The 24,630-nt window shown below is 37.9% G+C and overlaps 3 protein-coding genes across 4 annotated transcripts in view; 1 reads left to right on the top strand and 2 right to left on the bottom strand.

Moving 5' to 3' along the window:
* Positions 1–24,630, top strand: part of LOC105211468 (centaurin-gamma-1A) — a 210,530-nt gene that overhangs the window by 19,981 nt on the left and 165,919 nt on the right. The window lies entirely within an intron of this gene.
* On the bottom strand, positions 15,129–18,265 carry Tret1_33 (facilitated trehalose transporter Tret1). The gene is made up of 6 exons (XM_011182901.3): positions 17,941–18,265; positions 17,039–17,271; positions 16,848–16,978; positions 16,436–16,776; positions 15,947–16,368; positions 15,129–15,879 (listed from the first exon to the last, which is right to left on the bottom strand). Exons 1-6 carry the CDS (start codon positions 18,017–18,019, stop codon positions 15,673–15,675), a joined length of 1,413 nt encoding a protein of 470 aa, XP_011181203.2. The 5' UTR covers positions 18,020–18,265; the 3' UTR covers positions 15,129–15,672.
* Positions 21,120–23,349, bottom strand: Tret1_20 (facilitated trehalose transporter Tret1). Its single transcript, XM_011182900.2, has 6 exons — positions 23,014–23,349; positions 22,724–22,956; positions 22,532–22,662; positions 22,120–22,460; positions 21,631–22,052; positions 21,120–21,562 (listed from the first exon to the last, which is right to left on the bottom strand). The coding sequence occupies exons 1-6, from the start codon at positions 23,090–23,092 to the stop codon at positions 21,356–21,358; spliced, it is 1,413 nt and encodes a 470-aa protein (XP_011181202.2). The 5' UTR covers positions 23,093–23,349; the 3' UTR covers positions 21,120–21,355.

Raw genomic sequence — 24,630 nt, forward strand, 5'->3', positions numbered from 1 at the left:
TTACACAAAACGCTTTGTAGTTAAAACATGCCATTAGAAGATGAAGAGCAAGAAGTGCTCGCAAGCCCATGGAATAGCAGAAATAAATAAGTATGAAGTGGCTTCGACTTGGTTCTTTGCGGGTGTATGCGCGAATTCAGAGTCTTGGAGTAAGTGTGAGTAGGTTGGTGTTCCAAAAGTTCATTGAATTAAAAACGTACTAAGATTACAAATGGTTTAATGGTAGCAAATAATTAGTTTAAACCATAATTCTGAATTTTTAGTTCAAAAGCTCGACATTTACACACTTAAGATAAAGTTACACCAGATAATGGAGTTATATTCATTATATTTGTATTATTAGTCAATTAATTAGAATATAATCGAAGAACCTATAATAAAGCTCCTAGAGATTGGAAACATTGTAGAGAACCATGGCCTCCCATCGACAGTGTAATCTGTCGTAAGGTAATCTTATTTCTATCTTCTTTATCATGCCGAGAGATTTTCTAACCTAAAATTTTCAGATCAAATGGACTCTTTGCAATTAATGAAATTAATGAAATCCACATCCACTTAATTCAGTATATTATTTTCCGTTCTTGCGATCTTTAACTCGATTTTAGTTGTTTTATAATACTTTCTCAAAATATATTAGGTTTACAACTTTTCTTCCGCCGTTTCCCAATAGGTGTCTCTAGGGTCAAGCACTGGTCGATTAAATCGATTTTTTTATATCGAATTTGGACATTTGTGTCAACATTAACCCAACAAAATATTTGTAGAGATCTGTTTGCATCCCAAACTTATTCTTAACTGAAAATGTCACTTTTTGAGCCGAATACTCGACATTTGCGGGAAATTTTGCTTTTCTTTTTTAATTCCAAGAAAAGTGCGGCTGAGGCTCATCGACATTTGTAACCGTTTTTATACAAAAAAAAAACTTAAATTTACAAAAAAAAAACGGCTGAAGCAAAGTTGTAGACCTAATACTTTCAATTTTGCTCATCAGTTCGTAATTTTGTTTAATTATATTAAAATATTTAGCAAATTACTTCAATTAAAATCATTTTTCAACTCTCATTCCATTAGCGACTTTAAATTTTTCGAGCCTGCATTGCATCCAATAACCTCCTTTCGGTGAAAGAACTGTCACTTTGCATTAGCCCCACTTATGCACTCTCCTGATCGATATATACATATATATGTATATCTATATGTAAGTAGGTTCAACTTCGTGCATTCAACATACTTGTATAAACATCTATTTAGCTTCAATCAGGCTTGACTCAACTTTGTCCTCTCTCGTCGCTATGCACATAAAAGGCGAAATAAAGCACCGCTAGACGTTAGATCTACTACATATGTATAGTAAGCACGTTTGCACTCGCTTTATTTGTTCAGCGATGCAACGATGCCACCACCAGTTTTGCTGACCTATAAATGTAGAACCGGTATTTTTGCGCTAATTTGTTTTTTTTTTCTTCTCCATTTTACGACTTTTCCATTTGCATTTGTACAAAAACAAATAGGCAAAAGATTTTTCTAGTTTTTGTGAAAAGTGTCGGATAATCGCACGTTTGGCACTCTTTAGCCGGCGAATTATGGCGCTATTTCACGATTTGTGAATGCAAATTGAATTTATGGCGGCGATTGGTTTCAACTCATGCGAAAGTTGAGGTGGAACGAGATTTTATACTTTCGCTACTGTGCGGATACATTGTTGAGATTATTTGCAGAGAAGTTACTCGGCAACTAATGTTCGACAAGACCTGATTGACCAAAAGTGAGAGGTAGAGAGATAAAAAGTCATATCGTGCGTTAATGAAAATTTTTGTTGGAAAAAATGAAGCTGATAAGAATAAGTGGCTTCAGGCTCGGGGCCAGGCGGAACGGGCATTCGTAAGTGGTTTGCAGAAATCCGTAAATAAGAGTGCCGATGAAGATAAGCGCTGTGGGCGTTCAATTTAACAATCGTTCATGAAAGTCCTGTGGAAAGTCGGTGTGAACTCAAAATCGACCAAAAGAGAAAAAGAGAAATTGATTATACAGAATACTTTTCGAAGCTGTCCTATCAAAAGAACCTGGTTTTTGCAAAAGTGACTGTTATAGATCGTTATTGAAACCTTTGTATGTAGAAGAAGGAGAATTTTCATCCAAAGCTCCATAGTAGACCGCTTCCAATAGCCAACAAACATTTGACAAAATTATAATCTCTCAGCAACGAGTTGCCACCTTATTTGCAAAGCTTACTCAGAATATTAAAAACTGGCCCCATATTTATACCAGAAATTATAAATTTCGCAATGAAATTAACAGAACATTTAGCTGATAACTGTTGTATTTGTGCATATGTAAGTGTTAAACGTGCGCTATTGCCACACCCAGCCAACTTCCTTCCGCACTTAGTTTTTGCACAATGACAGCTGTCAGGCCGCAGCAGCTTTGCTGTTTACAGGTGTTATTATTCATTGTATTTAATTATATTTTGTTTGTCTTTTTTATGACCGTTTATTCTGCTGCTGCGGCCACTGACTGCTTTTTATGTGCCAATTTGTTTATTTACACACTAAGCGATGGTTATCGGCGCTGTTATGACTGCTGACATTTTAGTCGAGTCACAAGTTGAGTGGCATCACACCCAGTAGGAAATGTTATTATGATTTTGACACAGTCTCCTATATTTTGTAAGGGTCTTATTATTATTGCAAGGTTTCGCTGGTTCTTCAATCTGGAAAATTTTAAATATTTTGTTTCCGTAGTCTATTTCCTTCACTCGAAAGTTTGCTGACACGCCTTATTTGCTCGCTCTATATAGTAAGAGCTCTCAATCAAGCTTGCTGCGGTCGCTTTGCTTCGGTTCTTATAAAATTCCCACAGTGTAGCGACAATCGGCCATTGCCCGTTGGTGTTGTTTACCAAGTATGCTGTATTTTTATTGCCTCCCACTCACATTTCACATATTTACACACTGATAAGCGTAATTAACTGCCACTCCAAGCGACGCTCTTCGTCAACTCCCCATTTTCGCTATTTGCCATTCGCCGCTCTTTTATCAGTTTACAAAATTACACGCATCATATGTGAAAATGTCAACACTTGTCAGTGTCAGCTACAAAAGTGTCAAATTTGACGCTCGCTTGCGTGACTGCTTTTCCACAAAGTGAACATGCGATCGAAATTAAAAACAAAAATCTATAATTATTTAGCTTTTAAATGCTTTCCATTTACATCAATAAAATAATGATTTTCTCTTTTCTTTGCAGGTACGTAAACATTTGCAACATACTGGTTACAAATTATGCTGGCAGCTGTCAGATTTCTTGCAATAAAACGTAATTCCTCGTGACTGTAAGATCAAAAGGGGAATACAGTTTACTTTAACGCCGATGAACTCATTTTCAACGCCTAAATTACGCTATTATGGCTTTGCCAACAGTTCTTTAAGAGTTTGCTCGTAAAAATCTCTCAAATGAATTGCCATGTCAGTGGTAAGCTTTCCGCCCCCTGCAAGGCAAGCAAATTTCGACTTGCCACACACTTGCTCGCACACAGCTTGCAACATGAAACGCGCAAAATAGTCACACTCAAAATGTAATTATCACTGCTCCACTGATTTTATTAATATTATCGGTTTGATTGTCAAGCAAATACAAGCCGAGCCATGATGGCCTGGCCGGGCTGTTAATAATGGCGCCATCAATGCCATCAACACTCGCCTGCTGCGCCATCAGCACGCGGCATAAACAATAAAGCTTAATAAACTTGGTCGCCTTGTGGCTGATGGAATTGTGACATCATCGTCACCACAGTAAACAACGCCCTCGCACATCCTGGCCGCCCGGACGCAGTGTCTTGCGCCTGCTGTTGCAATGTTGCGTATGTTGAGTGATGACAGGAAAATGCCAAAACTGTCTCTATATTTGTACGCATGCGGCAAATTTAATTAATTTCTTGTGGATGCTGCTGTGGTTTTCGGAAATAGTTAAACATACGTGAACAATAAAATATTGATGGAGTAAATTTGAGTATGTCTATATATATATTTATGCATGCTTATCGATTCGAAATGTGATAAAGCAACGTGCACTATTGTATTATTTTATGGCAAACAAGCGTAAAAAGCGGGGTTTGTGCCAAGTGGGGGTGGGTGTCGGGGCGGCAGCTGCGAAATTATCTTTGTTTCCTCCTTGAATATTTATGTGATTAATATTTATTTATAAAAGTATTCGTGATAATTAGCAATTTATCTGTGTGAGCAGATAAGCTCTACATCGGGTATATAGAACACGCAAATAAGCGTAGTGTATATATATTTTATTTCTGAACAACGCATGCAATAATTGCAACAGTTTTCATTGTTCGCGATTTATTTTTAAATTTTATGATATCGTAACCCGGCAAATAGTACACAATTACGCTATACTTGTGGCTGTCTTGAGAGAAAGTCTACAAATTAAGGGTTTAAAATGGCAATTATTAAATAAATCTACTCATTCGATGGTGTGAAGATTAAGGAGTCGCCCATTTCTCCACTGAACTCTTAACCATACGAACAATAATACTTATGTGGACTACCTTACACATATCATATACATAAATAGAAACCCTACATCTTGCGATGATTTATTTGACTTTATTGATGCAATAGACTTTTAAATCGCTCTACAGCTCCCTCCCTCCAAGCTACTCTGTCTTTTGCGGTCTCTCCCCAGATTTCCAGTCGGAGCATCTTCAGATCTTCGTTTAATTCTTCCTTCCATCTTGATCTTGACATTCCTCTTGCTCGCGTCCATTACCTTCTTTTGGGCTCTTGAATCATCCATCTCTACATTATAAGATCTTAAAATGATTATTCCTAACATACTTGTTCAAGAAAAGGGATCAATGATTCAAAAAACATAGGATTTATTTGCTCTAGATGAAGAAACAATTCGAGGGTTCTATTAATCCAACTGAGCATTCGCGATAATGATGACTTCCACTATTCCACACTTCACACAATGATCTTCGAACAAAGTTATATTTACGTTCCATGCTCATCTTCCCCGAACACCATACATTTAACCCCATGCCATTCCTCATTCATTATTGAGATAAATTAATTCCATATATTTTATACATTCCAACTTTTTTATTTTCCTTCCAATAAAAATTTAATATCGATTTTTTGCAATTACTCGCTTATTGTGCAATTGCGTGTTTTCACGCCATCACCGATTATTGCTGACAGATTTCCTTTTAAAAAGCTCGTGAATAAATATGTGTTTTTAATTAAATTCACTCAGTTGAGCATTCACCTGAATTAACAACGTCATATCGAAATGAAAACATTTCCTTACCCCGGCGGAATGTATTAATAAAAAGTTCATGTCTGTGCGAGTATGTACGAATACAGGCGCCTGGAGTCCTCGTACATCCATAAGCAGTGGTTTAATGCAGTACATGCGCAACACTCCTGACACACGACACGCCACCTACGCGACTAACTCGTAGGATTAACATAAATAAATCATAGCGCAAATATGACATGAGTGGCCAAATAGGATGCCCCGAAGGATATCCGTTGTACACTCACCCACACACATACATACCCAGAGTCATCTTCAATTGCATGCTGAGACCGAGTTGCACACGTTAAAGGCATCCGAGTGGAGCTATGCAGACTCATATTATATGTGTGGGCATGCGTTTGGTGTGTAATTTAAATGGAATTCCGACGACCAGGGTCAAAACTTTCAACCCAATATATCACAACGGTACATATGTATACCTACAACAACTTACATATATGAATGTGTTGTTGATGTCCATTTTTCGCGAGATTTATGTACATTAATTTTTCAAAAGCTTGTATTACACTCGCACCCAACTTCGTGTGCTCATCTTTATTTATTAATGGCGCGAAATTGTATTTCGTGTCCTTTTCCTGCAGTACAACACTGCGTATAGCCGAGTGTATCGTAAATGCTGTCGTCTGTGTTTATCCCAATCCTTTTGGATCCAACATTTTCAACAATGCGGAGCAGAGACTTTGGTGAAAAAATTTGACATTACTGCATTTATGGTAATTTTAAGCCAATTTTAAAAGATAGTGTTAAAATACATACATCAGACGTTAAATTATGCAAAGTATGCAAAGCATGTGGCATCCAGTTCCACTCGAATCAACATCAACATCTGCATAACCATATAAATTGAGATGTTCCTGGAGAGCATGTAAATTTTATCTTCATGTAATGTGTGTAGGCGCCGTAATAACTACCGAAAATGCACCCAGAAATATGGCTGTCCTCATAATATATACCATAAATGACTGCTTACGCGCATTTTATTGCAGGCAATCCGAGAAGTATACTACACTTTTTGGCGCTTGTTTATTTTATGTTAAAATGATTTTTATTGCATTACGTGAGCCAACAACAGACAGGTTGAATTTCTGGAGTAAAGTTAAATATTCAAACATTGTACGTATAGGGTGTTTTTTCAGGGATATATAACTTCAAATTCAAATTTAAGATAAGCCACATCATCAATTGGCTAATATGTTGGCTTTAGTAGTTTATTGAGGTTTAAACATAATTTCGAGTATATAACCATCGTTGGTATAAAGACCGTTCTATCGATCCCATTATGAAGCACTTATTATTGGATGCCTTTTCTCTCAAATACTGCATCGAATATTTTTTAAGAAGTTATTAGCCCCAAGCTTTGTAGCTTCGTTACACAAAAACTCTAAGGGATTCATTTCATATGTGCTGACTGGAACATTGACAAGTACAATTCGATATCATTCGGCCCCCAATAGTCTAAAATAATATTTTCAAGTACAGTATGGCGTATTGCTCGACAGTGGAATCTTTTGGTTCGTAGTAGCTTCCATTTAGCTTTGAAATTCTGCCTCTAAAAACACCCTATACTTGTCTATTACATACATATGTACATATAATGCATCCATTTGAAGCCTCCAGAAAAGGTGCTGCTTGTTGTTATTCCTTGTTGTTGGACACTTTTATCCCTCGTCTGTTCAGAATGTACCCAGTATAATGTGTTGATTTTTAATTTCATATCTGCAACGTCATCCATTTTATAAATATTATTTCTCGTGTCGTTAACAAGTGCAGGCGCCGCCATTGGCGTCTTTATTTACACAATTTGTCTTAATTTTTTTCATATCCGGTGTTTTTTAATTTATTTCTCTGATTGCCTATTTTTAAACCACTTTACTTCTGTTTATTTTGATTTACATTATTTGTTATTTTTCTCCTTAAAATGCACACGAATTTTCTTACATAATTTTCCTTTCGCATTCTTTCTGTATATTTGCCTCAATTTCGTAAAATTGTTGCCACTTACGTAATTTAATTGCTCTTCTCTTAATTTGCTTTGGTTTCACGTTTTGCTTGCTTTTAAAATTGCTGCATTGTTTTTCGTTTTCACCCAGCAAACGTTAAGCGCTTGTGTTGGCTTGAAGAATTCTTCATCGTGGTGCATCGAACTCGACGGTACTTTTTTATTTTATTATTTTATTTTTTTTTATTCACTTGGAAACAACTGAGATTTATATTATTTGGAATTGGTTTAGACTTTTCCACACCACGCCGAAATGTAGGCAACAGTAGAACATGTAGAAATATAATTTGTTTCAGTGATATTACTAATATTAGTGATTTGATGAATGATAATTCCGGTGAATATGAAAAAATACATATCTATAATTATTAAAAAAAACAAGAATTCACCTGTTCGATTCGCCGTCTTTCTCATTTACTCGCTCATTGCATAAACAACTCACTTGTCCATATCTGCGCGCAAAAATCTGTATTTCTGCTCAGCCATCGCACCTGAATTTATCGATTGGGTATTTTATTTATTATTTGTGCATATAATAAATGACATAAATACGTTTTTGTCGCTATTCCTTATCAACTCCGTAATACTTCCCCCTCGTCTGATTTATACGCTCACAATGCGCAAGTGCCTGCCTCCGTCCCCAAGGCCTACAGCAACTCCCCTGTGTCCATTTCGATGTAATCGCATTTGAGGCTCAGTAAAACAGACAGAAAACTACAGTGCAATGGCGACGTGCCTAGAAATTTTGATGAGCAATTCACTTATTTGGCTTAGCCCTTTCTCTCTTTCTCTTTCTTCTTCTCCCACTCCAATCGTGGTGTGATTTGCAGTCACTTTGAGATATTTTATTACTCGTGTATATTCGTCTTCGTCGCTTCATTTGCATTGAATTGTGTATTAAATCAAGTTTTATGATTTTTGTCGTGTCAATCGATAATGATATTAATAAATTTGTTGAGCTCTGGTAGCTGGTTGGGTCTGCCTACCTTGTAGTGGCGGTCGGTTGAACAATTTTACGACTCGTTAACGAACGCGCACTTGCACTTCGAGGAAATTATCTGAGGAAATGAGTTTTCCAACACTTTTAAATTCGATAATTCTCTATAATTTATGCAGGTAGCAATTTATCACTTTATTAAAATGAAAATTCAATAAATTTCTATCTAAAACCGTAATTTTTAGTCGAAATAGATTTTCTACCGGACATGGCCAAGAATTGCACCTTCGAGAAGTATTATATTCATAAAAAAAAACTTTCAATCTGACTTTTAGAAATATGAGTTAAGTGGAAGCGCTTCCCATTCTGTACTGTAGGTTTGAAAAAACAAATCCCGTTACAATATTTAATATTTTGTGCGGTGACCACAAAACGAAATAACAGTACGTCCACTCAAACCACACTCTCAGACTCTTTTTGCCTTTTATTCTACTCCTTTTCTCATTTTTCTGCTGACAACCAATTTTCGTTTGCCCCCAACTATCAGCTCAGGTCACATGTCAATAGTGGTTAGCCCATAACAAATGTGCATGCATTCTATATTTACTGCTTGTAAAACACGCCAGTGCATTTCCGAATTGCGCAAGGACACAATGTCATTTAACACGTTTGTCCGAAGAGAGTGCAACGGGGCAGCAGGGACACGCAACCCCATTTTTGTCAGCTGACAAATTGCACTTGCTTTTTGCTTCGAAAGCGCTGGCAAAGCTCAATATTTGCGGTCGACCGACAAAACAAAGTTTGCACAAATTTCAAGTTGTACCGTAATTTGTATTTCGGCCATGATCGCTGGGAAAACCGAGCGTTTGGCACAAAAAAATATTTGAGTTGACTTGCAGTTCAAGGCAAGAGCTGTGGTTCATACCAAGTAGTTGCCAAATGAGGTTAAGTTTCCGGCCATTTCAGCTGTAATTAAACAAACTATGCAAATTGATTTGATAAATGACAGTTGCAATATTTTTAATTAAATAATGGCTGTGCGGGTAAATTTGCTAATGCTGTTAGATAATTTATGCATTTGCCTGTCAGTTTTGACTCCAAGGAATTGCTGTCGAAATCAAAATTTTTATAATAAGCTTTTTGATAATATCGATTCACAAGCCCTTTAAAATTTTTCTCACTTTATTCTGAAGAAATACTGTCCTTCTACTACTACTACTACTTTCGAGGCTCCTACTCCAAAAGGCGCATCCATTCACTGTCGTTTCAGTGGTGACTTTGTGCCAGACGTTGACATTGTCAAGGCAAGTTAAAGTCTGCATCGTATGTATATATGCCACAAGTGAGGCTTAATGCCATTCATAAATTTCAAATACAGTCAAAACATGTCACCCATAATGTCGAGTGGCATGCGAGGCGACGCGGCCGTTTTGCGAATTTCATTAAATAATTGCACACTTGAGTAAAGCAACTGGCGGCTGTGGCTATACATGTGCTATTCTACGGCTAACATACTATTTTTATCTCACTTACTTACTCGGCTTTCCTCACACACCCCACCATTTAAAGTGAAAATAAAATAAAGAAACACTCCCGAAACACATAAAATGCTTAAAGAGCAGTAAAACTCCAGAATACTTGATAACTGGCCACTGCCGCTTGTAACATTAAAAACTAACAACAACCGCTTTCGCTTAACTTCTCTTCGACAATTTTTTTGTTTATTTTTCCTTCAACTCTCATCATATTCGCATTTGACATCTGACACTTGACGTCTCCTCTGTTTGCTGTCACTACGAGGTGCTGTCGAGCTGCACTGAAAGCAAGTGACGCAGCACGTAGCAAATATTATTTTTAACCCGAATCACACATGGTTACACCATGAAATATCAGGAGAGCTTTAATGGCCGTAGAGCTCATGTCATTTAACGTCAGCTCTTATTAACATTTCAGCGGAGCTCCAACTCGTTATTAAATCTTAAATTATCAGAGACTGAGGAAGATAACGTGTATTATTTTATGCGAAAAATAGGTTAGTTTAGAAACCATTTACAATTAAAATATGCCAAAAAAGACAAAATGTCACATTTATCGGTAATTTAAGATTGTACTCACATCTGAAACCTTTCTTTTAAAGACTGCGCTGTAAAGTATGATCAATCAAATAAGCCTTATTGTTTTCAAATATTATCAAGAAGTTATAATTAAGCTGTTTACGCACCTTCCAAAGACTGTTGTTTACACCCTATAACTATAATTCTAGAGCATATATTGTATATCCTCCAAGAATTCTTCTGGTTAACCACATTTGTTTGCGAATGCCCTAACTACAAGTCTGCAATCTGTCAAATGTAAACCAAACTGACGGACCAACCCGACACATTGGATTAAATCAGCCAGACTATTGAAGATTAATGACCACAACAAATGCAAAGCCGGTCATAAGCTGTACAAATAAACGCCAAGTAAAATGCTGAAGCGGAATCTAGCATCTAGCCAGAAGACTGAAGTGAAGTAGTGCTAAGACGACAGACGTCCGAATCGCACAACCGGTAATCGGCGAAGACGCGCAAGTTTCGCAAAAGGGCGCCTAAAGAACAAATTGCTACATGCACCGACGCTCATTAACTCAATTACTTAAACGAAAGGCGGACGAGTGGAATAAGAAATTATACACATAACTACATATGAGTCGGAGCGCATGAATAAAAGAAGATCTTACATTCATTGGAACGTGCACATGTGTAAGAGCTTACGTGCACCATTGGCATTTCACCTTTGGCGCCAAGCCTTGCCTCAAACCAACAGCGCTGCGGTGCATGCCGAGTTGTGACCACTGCCAGTGCGGCATGAACCCATGACAATAAAACTTCTGAGACGCGCTAGTGGATGCCACGCATTGTTGACACGTTGCGACATGTGGACGGTCGTTCGTCCGGTCGTCTGCAGTTGGGCTGAACGGCAAGACGACGTACGAGTATGTGCTTGTTGTGTGTTGACACGTGACGTGATGTGTACCAGTTGCTGCTGCCGCGTGCTCAACTTCATTGAGCTACTTACCCGCATACGCGCTCCTTACGCGGGCGAACTTGAGTGCCCACAAAGCCGTGGCGCCAGCGTGTAGCAGTGACAGCAGTGTTGATGCTGTCATCGATGAAAAACGCTTGATGGCATCCGCGCCTGACGTTCGGACACGTACAAATGTCATTTAATTAATTAATCAAATTACTCAAAAATGTCAGTTGGCAAAAAATTTACGAGAAACGTAGGTGTTCCGCGTTAAGTGCTTGGAAGCTCCATGAAGTCCAAGTGAAGTGAAGTGAAGTGGAGTGAAGTTGAATGAAGTACTACTTGAAGTGCTCGAGCGCAAGAGACAATGAAATAATATATGAACCGCGCGAGTTGAGGTTGACTTTTGTGTTTTTTTATCACGTCGCAATAGATATCAATTGAATATTTGGTTTATTGGTCTTACTTTACCCTTTATTTATTGTAATGCATTTTGCTTTACGTGTTTTATTCTAGAATTAATTCATGTGATAATAATTAAATATATTGTTATTGGGATTTAACACGTAATAAGCTGTCTAACGTCGCCCGGCAGCCCGGCTTAATTGTCACCCTATCGTCGCCCGAAGTGCTAATCGTATTGCTGTTGCTTACTGGTCATCCATCTTTTTCCAACGAAACTGCTTAGTTCGCCTAACCGCCCGAGCTAATGAAAGTGGGACGTGATTAAATTTTTAACCGACTTGAACGTGTAGCCAATTTGCGAACCTTTTACGAGGTATTCGTACCACAATTGACGTTTGACTGACGTGAGCAGACGAGTGTTACATATATAGATATTTAGAATTTGACACGGGTATTTTCTGAGAAGTCGCACGACGAATATCTGTTCTGGCTTATGCATCTTAGACGTCCAAAAAAAGTAATCAGCTCTACCCATAAATATGTATGTATGTTTAGAAACATATGTGTGTGGCTCTCCTTAACTTTTGCTATTTCCTGGCATAGCTCAAACTTAGCCAGCTTTAATTAATTAGGTCAGCGTCCAATTATTCGTTTATTCGACTTTCATTGAGTGCGGTCCTCACTTTCTTTGCATTCACCACGACAGCCTTTTGTGGTTCGCCAGTTACGCGTGATGGCTACACATAAATCACGTTCGCTTACGAAGTTTTTTTTCAGCGTTACTTTCGTGCGCTCTCTTTCTGCAGCACTTTCCACTCAGAACTGAGCTAAAATAGTGCTCGGTTGCTTTGAAAAGGAAAGGAGAATTATTGTAACAATTAAAATTAATTAAGCTTCACTACTAGGCAGACAAACGCGAATTAGCCGAACCACCCACGCACGTTCTTAGATTTTTCCATAAAGCACGTTATGTGGCAGCTGTTGCGAGTTACTTTGCTGCGTGAGAAAATTTCAAGTGATTCCAGCGGGCAATTAAAGAGTTAATGTGGATAATAAAAGACTTACACATACACCCGTTATGATATATCTCCATATGAGTATGTATGAGTTCACTCGTGTTCCCAAACTGTCTACAACTGCACCATATCTTAGATTTTCGCATTCATCCACGAACTGCGCAATGTCATGGACACATGCTGCATATCAAATATTAAATCTTGCGTATCGTTGCGGTTGTCTGTTTGGCATTCCATGCCACAACATAAGAAATGTAACAGATTCACTTTTGCTGGCAGATACTCGGCAGAAATGCCAAGAGTTAAGAAAAAAAGTTTGCTATGTCTTTCCATAAGTTTTAACCAGCAGCGTTCTGAAGCTCATAAGTTATTCGGGCGCAAAAACACTGCTTGTGTTTGGACTCGCCATTGATGTACTTAAAATAGCTTCAGAAAAGTGTGATGAGCACAGAAAAAGTATACATTCTGCAAGGGATTTAGGAAAAAAGTAAAAACATTTTGTTTTGTATACAAATGGAACTAAAAATCGCAAATATCAGATGTCAGTTGCTAGCTGGAACTAAGATAATGATGCAGTTCGAAAATTGATAAAGTCTTGAAACCTTTGAAATATGATCATATGCGATGTATTTCTTTCGATACTAATGAGTTCTTGAATTTTTATATTTTTGTAATTGGGTTCTTTAGGTTGGAATCTTGAGCGAGACATAATCTAGCACTGAAAATTATTTTTGCTAAGATCAGTCGAAACATCGATGAGTATATCCCATATATTACTTACGGCGAAACCTCTTGGAGACTGCTTGAGTTTGTTCGAACCTTTCAACATTAAAATTGAAAAGGTGCTTGGCTAAACATTTAGCAAACCCACAAAATCTTTACGCTTTTCACACTTTTTCCTCACACACAAAAAATACCCACACATAATTTTATAGTATGTAACGGTTAACTTCATTCAAGCAATTTTATTGCTACAAGTAAAAAACTTTAAACCGACGCACGTGACTGCTGGTGCACCTTACTTTCGGGCAAGTGGTGTTTCACTCACGAGGTCAGCCACCTCAATTGCGAAAATTGATTGTTTATTGCTCAACGATTGCATGGGCTTAGTAATTTTTTATATTCTCTCTATTGCTATATTATCGGCGAATTTGCATTTCACACAATTCACAAAAACCCGACGTTGGCGAGCAACTAAATTATAAATTCTTGACGCGTGCGAGTGATGTACGATTGGTTATCGGGAAAGGGCTTCGCACTTATGTGTTCATACATGTAAATGTTGTTGTTGTGCACTTATGACTCACGTAGCGGCGAATATATGTATGTACTTGCTAACGTTAGCCCACTTAAAAGTACTTAAGCAACGGCATGTGGCACGCCACAAGGGCGTTGTTGCAATTTGACGTTTCTATGTATTCTCTTCGCACAGTCATTTTGTCTACCTACGCCCTATACTATCGGCTCTGGGCTCTCTGTCTGCCTCTCTGACATTTATGATTTTTGGCACGTCGCAAATTTTACAACCGCAAAGCCAACAAAAAATACGGTTAGCAGCATCCACGATCATATTCCACAGCACACTTACAATGTGTTCTTAGGTACCTAGCTGTACTGTGTGAATGTAAACAATCTTGTGACCCTGTAATGGGGGAAAACACCAAAACCCAAACAACTCGGAGTATCTGCCACTGCATCCAACATCTGTTTTTGGTCCTCTGCTGTGCAGAACAGACAATTTTCGTGGTCATTTGTGGCAAGTAATGACGCTGACTTTCGAAAAAACCAAAAGTAAGAAATTTACCGTTTTTGGCGAACGACATGAAGCTGGCTTTTGGTTGAGTCAGAATAAGAGAGTAGAAGAATGTGAACAAGGATATAAGACATTTCGCAAACAAAGATGCCATTGGATCCAAGGTCTGATTAGTATAAATGTCAAAATACCTATCAAATTTTTCTTTTTAAAAAATTTTTGGAATATTTTGTGTGGAACTACTGTAATACGACTCCAGCCGAGTTGTTTGGTTCCGGTCATATTCGTCAATATTTTTAATGGAAGCAACCATAGAAATACAACTAATTATGGAGACCCACTTACATACATACATATGTATATGAATATTATATTATTTTGAACCAAAATGTATGTATATTTGCTGAAAACAGAACCAAAATAAAAACACAGAACCATTCAAATAACAACAATGATCACTTCAATTCGAAGTTCACGGTTAAATGAGTCAGCAACTATGGAACATGAGGAAAGGTACCTTTACACTATAACCCCTTCAACATTAACTAAAATTCATTTAAGCTGCCATTCTGCCGCAATCAAGCACTCAGACCCTTTTGGCGTGTGAGCTCAAATAAGCGCTTTTGGTTTAGCTCGGCTCTCAACAACAACAATGTGCAATTGAAAAACTTTCCACTTTCAGTGCAACAAAAACAACGAGCTTTATAAACAAACATATTCACATAAATGCTGACTTGAAGTCATTGCAATTGTTGTACTACATCAACAACAGTCCTCCTATATATACATACATATATACACAAACAGGAAACAAAACAACGAATTTTCGTAAAAGTTCCTTTTGTTTACATTTCCACTTAAAATCATTCAAGTACACTTCCGTGCGTCGTATTTTTGTTGCTGCATGTTGCTCCGGTTGTTCGGTAGGTCTGAGGGTCATCAGACATTTTCACTTAGACACTGTATTTGGCACGCGTTGCGAGCATATATATTTTCTCTGGTTTTAATGGCCTGCAGCTAATGGATAAAGTTATGTCAAAGTTCACAGCCTAAGCCGAAAACATTTCTATATGTTTGATTTATTTTCGAATACAATTTTTGACTTGTGGACGCCAAGTGCTCCTTCTTCCTTCGAGTTAGAGAAAGCTATATATTCCCACACAAATATCCATCATATTTTTATAAATATGATATGATAAGCTGATACGTTAAGTTGTCAATTAGTCTTCGTCTATGTTCATGGACCTTCCCTTCGTCTCTGGCAAAAATATTGTTGTATATAATAGACCTAAGGCCGCGAATGCCGCACAAGTCCAAATAGTCGCCGCCAACCCGAAAGCTTCCATACATGGTGGAAAGACCTTCAGTTGGACAAAAGAGAAGAAACTCAGCAATGCTACGCTAAACGATATACCCTTTGCACGAATCTATGGAGAACGAAAATTCATATGAATATGCATCGATTTGGAAATATTAAATATATTATTACGATACCTTTGGTGGTAGAATCTCGACGGCAACTACTGCAGGAATTGGTATAACGCCCAAATTTGCCGTGAGTATAATCAGAGCCATGAGTACGAGTGGCAACCACGAGCTAAATGATGTTAAATCCACACTTGTTTCTTCCACGAAAAATGCGTACGTACCGAAGGCAGCCAAGCAAATACCGATGGAAGCTGAGGAGATCATGAGTAACACTTTGCGCCCAAAACGATCGACCAAAATGATAGCGATATAGGCGCCTAAAATTTGAACCACACCGATGATGACGGTATTCGTGTCGGGATGAATATCGGTTTTAACAGCCACAAAGATGGTGGACATGTAGCTGAGCAACGTAAAGCTGCCGGTTGCTACATTAATGAAGAAGACCGTATTGGCGATGAGCAAGGCGCGTAAAGAGCGCTTCGTGACTAAAAGGGAAATAAAATGTTGCGTAACTTATATGTCATAAAAATATGTTTATATAGATAGACTTACAGAAATCGCGCAGTGTGACCGCGTCCGATTGTGATTTTTGTTGTTGTACGGCAGTTTTCAATTCCGCATATTTAACGTTGAATTTCTCAATCTCCAGTTTAGTTGAAGCTGTATAGTTCGAGTAGAATTTCAATGACTTCTCTGCTTCCTCCTCTTTTCCGCAATGCAGCAGATACGAAGGCGATTCGGGGAAATAAGTTACGATTAGTAAATAGAGCAGGGGTAACACAATCGCCACAATTGGTATAATATGGTATGGTACATATGAAGAGAGGCTATAGCCAGTCAACATGCCAACATTGAGGAAGAGCGTGAACAATGAGGTGAGGCGACCGCGTATACTGTTGAGTGAAAGAAACACAAATAAATAGAGACAAATCGAAAAGTGGCTAGAAGGATTCCTGCAACTCACGTTGGATCTACGATTTCCCCGATGAAAATCGGTATTACGACCCAAGTACCACCTCCAGTCATGCCGGAAGCGAAACGCGCAGCGTACAGGTATTCAATGGATGGCGCGAAATAGACTAACACCCAGAAGCACTACAAAAAAAATGCAATTAAGATTATCTCGAAGGCGTTGTGGTTATGGCGATCACTTACCATATGTGGTATTGCGATTAGATAAATGCAAGCTTTGCGACCGATGAGATCCAACAGCACACCAAAGAGCAGATTGCCAGTCACACCGCCGGCGCTAATCAATGAACCGATCCATGAGGCTTGCTGTACTGTAGCGGTAAAATCAAGGGGGTTTTCGGTGGGCGACTGTAATTTGGCCAGAATGGGCGAGCACCAACCAAGGGCGATGCCATTGCAAAACGTAATTATGGTAACTAGTAACGAATAGAAAAATTGGTGACTTTACATTATACACGCAATAAGCCTGGCATGGTATAATCTATTTTCTAGAATTATTTTTATATCAGTGTAATTACATGGGGCTCCTGGCTCGTGACTCCTTTTCTGACCGTATTCTAACGAAAGAGATGTGGGCGGGAGGTAGCCGATGGAGAAGAGGCGCGGTGACATTTTTCAGAAATGGATCTAAATTTAGAGGTGAAGGAAGCTGAATGGCATCAAGGACAGTTTTAAATAGATCACTGCAGCGTTTTTGCGTCGGATGCAAATTGTCAAAACTGCATGGAATAAGGTAAAACTGAGACTTCGAGAATCTTTCTAGCTAGACTAGCCTACGGTTCAAACATCTTAGGAGAACCAATTGAGCTGTCTCGAATACAAATTAGTAGCGTTAACAAATTCGAAAAAATCTCAAAGCGTTTTATATTCACTTGAGGACTTCAGGCAACCATTATTGGGAGTTTACGGCATCACAACAAACTGACGACTGTAGCTGACCAAGTGAGATCTCCTTTGACACAGTGATACGCCCTTAAACCTAACCTAACCCAATTTATAGGGAATATCCTATTTTCAATCTATATTTTTCATGCAAAAATTTATATTTTGCGAGAAACTCGCAGTTTTTCCTCTTCAGTACTTACCACTGACTGCCGCCAATAATTGCATGCGATAAGCGCTGTTAAAAACACCCTGCGAGTTCTTGCACATGTTGAACAGCATTTTGTTGGTTTCTTTATTTTGATATCCTTGCCGTGAAATCAGTTCCAGCCGACACTTTTAGCTTTCGAAAATTGCAAATAATGGAATATAAATTTCACTCAATTTCTGTATCTTTTTCACTAAGGATCAGGATCACTATTCGCGGCGCACTTAGCATTTCAGTAGCTCCTCCACTTTTCACTTTTTTTACATTTTCTTACTCAATCACTTGCGGCGACGAATTCTGGCGACTAACAACGGCATTGCGAAATAATTCAACACCTTATATTCGAAAACGCCTTCTACGCATTTGTGGCGTTAAAGCTTTAAATCCATCTTAGATTTATCTTGAACACACATCGCATTTCATCCCAAAGCCGGAGAAATGATAAATATACCGTACGAATTTAGTGAACAGTGGGAGATTTTCGTCTAAATATATCACTAAGTATCTATAAAATATTTGGTTTGTGACGTATTCCTTTGTTTGATGTAAAACAAGGCAAAACCAAAGCACACTCGTAATACAAAGTAAATATAAATTATCTCGCTAGGGGTGCTAATTGGTGGATTTTTTCGCATTGTAGCAAAATATGAACACTGATAAAGAGTAACAGTTTTTGTAATATGAAATAATGTATAACTAAACTGCGCTGGTTTTAACAGGTGATAATAAAAGGTGATCCAAGTAGAGGTACTTTTTCCAATAGCCTTTTTTTACAGATCACGGGTGAGTGGTATCAAGCTTGCATGTTATTTTTGTCCACTATTGTTTGGCATTTCATCACGGAAAGATTTACGCCTGAACAGCATTTACCAATTTTTCAACTTTATTACAAAAATTAACGTTCTGTAAAGAATGACGTTTTCGAGCCAATTTCGGTTCAGATAAGGCCCATTTCTGGCTCAATGGCAATGTGAATAAGTAAAATTGACGCATTTGGGACGAAGAGCCACCTGAAGACATTCAAGATTTTCCATTTCATACAGAAAAAAAACGGTTTGATGTGGTTTGTGACCGGTGCAACCTGTCCATAATTCCTCAAAAATGATGCCGATAAGAACGTAACCGTCAATGTGTGAACGTATCGCACCACGATAACCGACTATTTGATGCCTGAAATTGAAACTCGTGATCTCGGTGACATTTTGTTTCAATAAGACGGTGCCACTTCCTACACCTCGCATCAATCAATCGATTTATTGAGGGAACACTTCGGTCAGCAGATAATTTCAGATTTTGGGCCGGTCGATTGGCCACCGATTCAGGTCTTTGAGCAAAACATCATGCGTGTCATTCGCAAATTACCAGTAGAAATACTCGAACGAGTCATCGACTCAACAAATTGCCCATTATATTTGAATTTTCTGTGTTTTATCTTTAAAAAAGTAGGGAATCTCGAAATGTATCACCCTTTACAAGGCTAGATCACAATAAATAAGGAATTCATAATCTCATATACCAAATTAGAACAGATCAAGGTGCCACGATCATGAACATTGTATGTATTTATTTAGCTCGTATATATAGAATACTATCGTTGACAATGGATTTAACATACATCCATGGACAAATAAATGGTACACTTGGTCTTCAATAATAATTTTTCAATTTTTTTTTTTTTTAATGATTCACAGTGAAAAAGTATCAAAATTATAAATAAATAAATGGCATGATATTGTTGACTTGGTTAGTGTTTTGTACTATATCTACCACTTCGAGTTATTTGTTCATATCTTCGCTGCATGCCACAAGTTTTTGAGATCGCTCCTTTGGAATTGAATACCACCCATCCCCAACTCCAGTCATTAAATCATCAAAATATTGATGTAATGATTCATCATACTTCCATCACCGTGGTATACCTGAGGCTAAGGGCCTTTGTGGTTCACCTAGAGTTAAGAGCTTGAACTTACAGACGACGTACAATTGTTTGTCCATCTACAAGGTCCATCTCTGTGGGTCTCTGTAAATAATAGTCGCGTTTTGATGTGGCGTTTCGTGTCCGTAAATCTAGTGTTAAGAAATTAGATAGAATATTTGTGTGTGCTCTCATCATATAAGCTCAAACAGCCTAGAATATTTACACAAATGCTTACAGTTGTCGGTTTTTTAGAGAGATAAGATGATAAATAAATAAGTATAATTTTGGAAACTTTTCATAACAGTAAAATCGCGAATCGTTTAGTATTTTTAGCCTTATATTTTGTACATAGCAACTATAATTCTCTATCTTTTCATTGGTCGATCCCCACTCATATCATATATATCTTTGAGTCACAAAACGTGATATCAGTTGTTTTAATAGATTACCACCTGAAGCTTTTCACTTTAGTGGAGAAATGCTTTTTATTTCTTAGTTTCGAGTTTCATCTAAGCTTTACGCATTCTATAAAATACGAATTTTGTTGCTCCGATGTTCAGAAGGTCTGAGAGTCATCAGACATTTTAACTCAGACACTGTATTTGGCACTCGTTAGGATCATGTATTTTCTCGGTTTTTACTACCCTGAATTTAATTGATAAAGTTATGTCAAAGTTCACAGCCTGAGCCGCAAACTTGTCAATATATTGGATTTATTATCGATTGGAACTTTTGAAGTGTGGATGTCAAGTGATCATCTTTCAACTTTGAGTTGGGGAAAGTTCATTCTTAAGTTGGGACTGGTCTATATATATATTGGTATTGGTCTATATACAAAGTAGCACATGTATGAGCTTTTTATTAAACAATCAAATAGAAAGTCGACTACTACTAATATACTTTTAAAACAAAACATATTGTGTAAAGACTAGTTAACCCGCATCAACGGTTCGCCCTAGTGCGAGCTTGAATTTTTCTCATATTCATATTCGACTCTTAAGCCCATACTTGGGAGGTTTTGAAATTTTGTTCAGCAAGCAGCTGCGAACGCTTGTTACTCGAGTCATTGTCACGCGATTGCGAAGCGAAGAGAATGACTTGCAAGACGATTTTTATTTTCAGATTAAGATTCTCCATCACGGAGTCTTTTTGACTCACCTGGGAACTATTTCCAGAATATTGAGATTCTAACAATAAATCTAGCTCGGAGTTAATATAGCTTTCCAATGGTGAAAGAATTTTTGAAATCGGCACAGTAGTTTTTGAGTTTATTTATTACAAACATACATTCACATATTTTCTCTATATAATAGTAGTATAGATCACATTAAAAAGAGAGAAGTCATGTTCTTTTTAAATACACAAAGTGGTGAAATACCAGCTGAAGATTCTTATACTTATATATACACATAAAATATCCATAATCTTTTTATGATTATGATGTGATAAGCTGATAACAGTAAATGAGTTCAGTTGCTAGTTGAGTTGTCTATTAGTTTTCGTCTACGTTCATGGACCTTCCTTTCGTCTCTGGCACAAATATTGTTATATATAAAAGACCTAAGGCAGAGAATACCGCAAATCCCCAAATTGTCGTTGCCAAACCGAAAGCTTCCATACATGGTGGGAACACTTTCAGCATGGTAAAAGCGAATATGCTCAACATTGCCACGCTAAACGATACACCATTTGCTCGAATCTGTGGTGGTCGAAAGGTCAAATAAATATGCAGATTTTTGATAGGAAAAATATTCAATGTCTTATTACCTTTGGCGGCAAAATCTCCACGACAACGACTGCGGGTACTGGTATCTTGCCCACATTTGCCGTGAGTATAATCAGCGCCATGAGTACGAGTGCCAGCCATGAGCTATATGGTGTAAGATCCACACTTGTTTCTTCCACGAAGAATGCGTACGTACCAAAAGCTGCCAAACAAATGCCTGTGGAAGCTGAGGAGATCATGAGTAACACTTTGCGCCCAAAACGATCGACCAAAATGATGGCAATATATGCGCCCAGAATTTGAACCACACCGATAATGACGGTGTTCGTGTCGGGATGAATATCGGTTTTAACAGCCACAAAAACTGTGGACATGTAGCTGAGCAACGCATAGCTTCCGGTTAATATACTGATGAGGAAGACCATATTGGCTATGCCTAAGGTGCGTAGAGCGCGCTTCGTGACTAAAAGGCAAATAAAATGTTGCGTAACTTATATGTCACAAAAATATGTTTATATAGATAGACTTACAGAAATCGCGCAGTGTGACCGCGTCCGATTGTGATTTTTGTTGTTGTACGGCAGTTTTCAATTCCTCATATTTAATGTTGAATTTCTCCATCTCCACTTTGGTTGAAGCTGTATAGTTCGAGTAGAATTTCAAAGATTTCTTTGCTTCCTCCTCTTTTCCGCAATGCAGCAGGTACGAGGGTGTTTCGGGAAAGTAGATTTCAATTAGTAGATATAGCAGAGGTAGCAATATTACCGCAATTGGTATAATGTGATAAGGTACATACGATGAAAGGGTATAACCAATCAACATGCCAACGTTGAGGAAGAGTGTAAACAGTGAGGTAAGACGACCGCGTATACTGTGGTATGTAATAAATACTAGTAAATATGGACAAATCAAAAAGTGGCTAGAAGGATTAAAGCAACTCACTTCGGATCTGCGATTTCTCCGATGTAAATCGGTAACACAACCCAAGTGCCACCGCCAGTCACACCGGAAGTGAATCGTGCAGCATACAGGTATTCAATGGATGGCGCGACGTAGACTAATATCCAGAAGCACTTCAAAGAAATTAATTGAAATTAGCATTAGATGCAAAGTGTTGTTCGTTGTTGTTGTTACCATATGTGGTATTGCAAGAAGATAAATGCAAGCTTTGCGACCGATCCGATCCAACAGCACGCCAAAGAGCACATTTCCAATGATACCGCCAACGCAAACCAATGAACCGATCCATGATGTCTGCTGCACCGTAGCGGTAAAATCAAGGGGACTTTCGCTGGCCGATTGCAATTTGGCTAACATGGGCGCGCACCAGCCAAGGCCAATGCCATTGCAAAACGTTATTATGGTAACTAGCAAGCAGTTGAAAAATTAGTGAGTTTTTCCAGTTTTTCCACTTCAGAACTTACCACTGACTGCCGCCAATAATTGCATGCGATAGGCGCTGTTAAAAACACCCTCCGAGTTCTTGCAAAAGTTGAACAGCATTTTATTGGTATCCTTATTTTTGGTAACCTTGGTATGAAATCAATACCGGCAGACACTTTTAACTTTGTTTCGAAATTTGCAAACAATGAAATATAAATTTGACCAATATCTATATCCTTTTCTCAAAATATCAGTATAACTATCCACGGCGCACTTAGCTTTTCAGTAGCGCCCGCAATTTAATTTCAATTACATTTTCTTCGTACTCTATCACTGGCAGCGACGAACCCTTACGGTTAACAACGGAATTCTCAAATGAGCCAACACCTTATATTCGAAAACAACTTCTTCGCATTTGTAGCGTTAAAGCATTAGAATCTATCTCCATCTTAGCTTTATCTTGAACACACATAGCATTTCATCAAAGAGTCGGAGAAATGATAAATATACTGTACGAATTTAGGGGGCAGATGTAGATTTGCCTACTAGATTCCTATGTATCCAAGTATCTACATATATAATATTTGGTTTCTTACTTATTCTTTTGTTGGATTCAAAAAGGGGCAAATGAAACATAAAAACCTAACATAAAAACCGCCACACACGTCGACACAGTGGTATCATGTTTGATTAGATAAACAAGGGATAAAAACAGAATATAAAGTAAATAGAAATTATCAGTCTATCAACGTGCGTTTTGGTGCGTTTTGCTCTATTATTTACACAAGTAAAATTTAGAAAAAAAATAGCAAAATAGCAACTCTGATAAAGCATGACAATTTGAATAATACGAAATAAAGCAAAACCCCAACGAGAAAAGGCTGGAAGGCCATAAAGATTTGCCTACCCTATGGCTGGTGTGGTGAGTTCAATTGAGGTTGTAGATCACTCCAAGACGAGCTTCGGAAACTCCAGTTTGCGCACAGCATCTAAAGAGTTGTATATCTCTTTTATCTATGGTATAGTACTGACTTGTAAAATCTATATCAATAAAGCTATATTTGATAAGTAATATTGCTTTCTGTGTGCTCTCAGACTACATATAAACATAAATATCCAGAGTAATTACCCAAATGTTTATTCATGTCGTTTTTAGAGAGATAATGGAAATGATAAATAAATAAGTATAATTTTGGGGGCTTCTTATAACATCAAAACCGCGACACAACCGTGACTCAACCGTTTTCTATTTTTAACTATATGATTTACAGATCGATCATCTTTGCGTTCTAGCTTTGTCGAGAAGCGCTTTTAGAGCACTATTGCTGATTTTTTTCTCATACGAGTGTGGAAAACACTAATTCTCTAGATTAGCATTGGCCACTCCCACACTCACATATTAGCTGCCTTTGAGTCACAAATTATTAGAGAGCGAAACGAGAAAAGTGTATCAGTTGTTTTAATATATTGTTTAGTCTAAAGATGTCCCTGAAGCTTTTCACTTTAGTGGAGAAATGCTTCTTTCCGCCCTAAATAACATTTTAGTAACCTCTTGATATCGAGTTAGCAACCAAGCTTTACACATTCTATAAAATACGGATTTAGTCTGCGGGCCGGGAGACATTTTCACTTGGCAGTGTATTTGTCACCAGTTGTGA

Source organism: Zeugodacus cucurbitae, chromosome 3 (assembly GCF_028554725.1).
Source record: "Zeugodacus cucurbitae isolate PBARC_wt_2022May chromosome 3, idZeuCucr1.2, whole genome shotgun sequence".
Lineage (NCBI taxonomy): Eukaryota > Metazoa > Arthropoda > Insecta > Diptera > Tephritidae > Zeugodacus > Zeugodacus cucurbitae.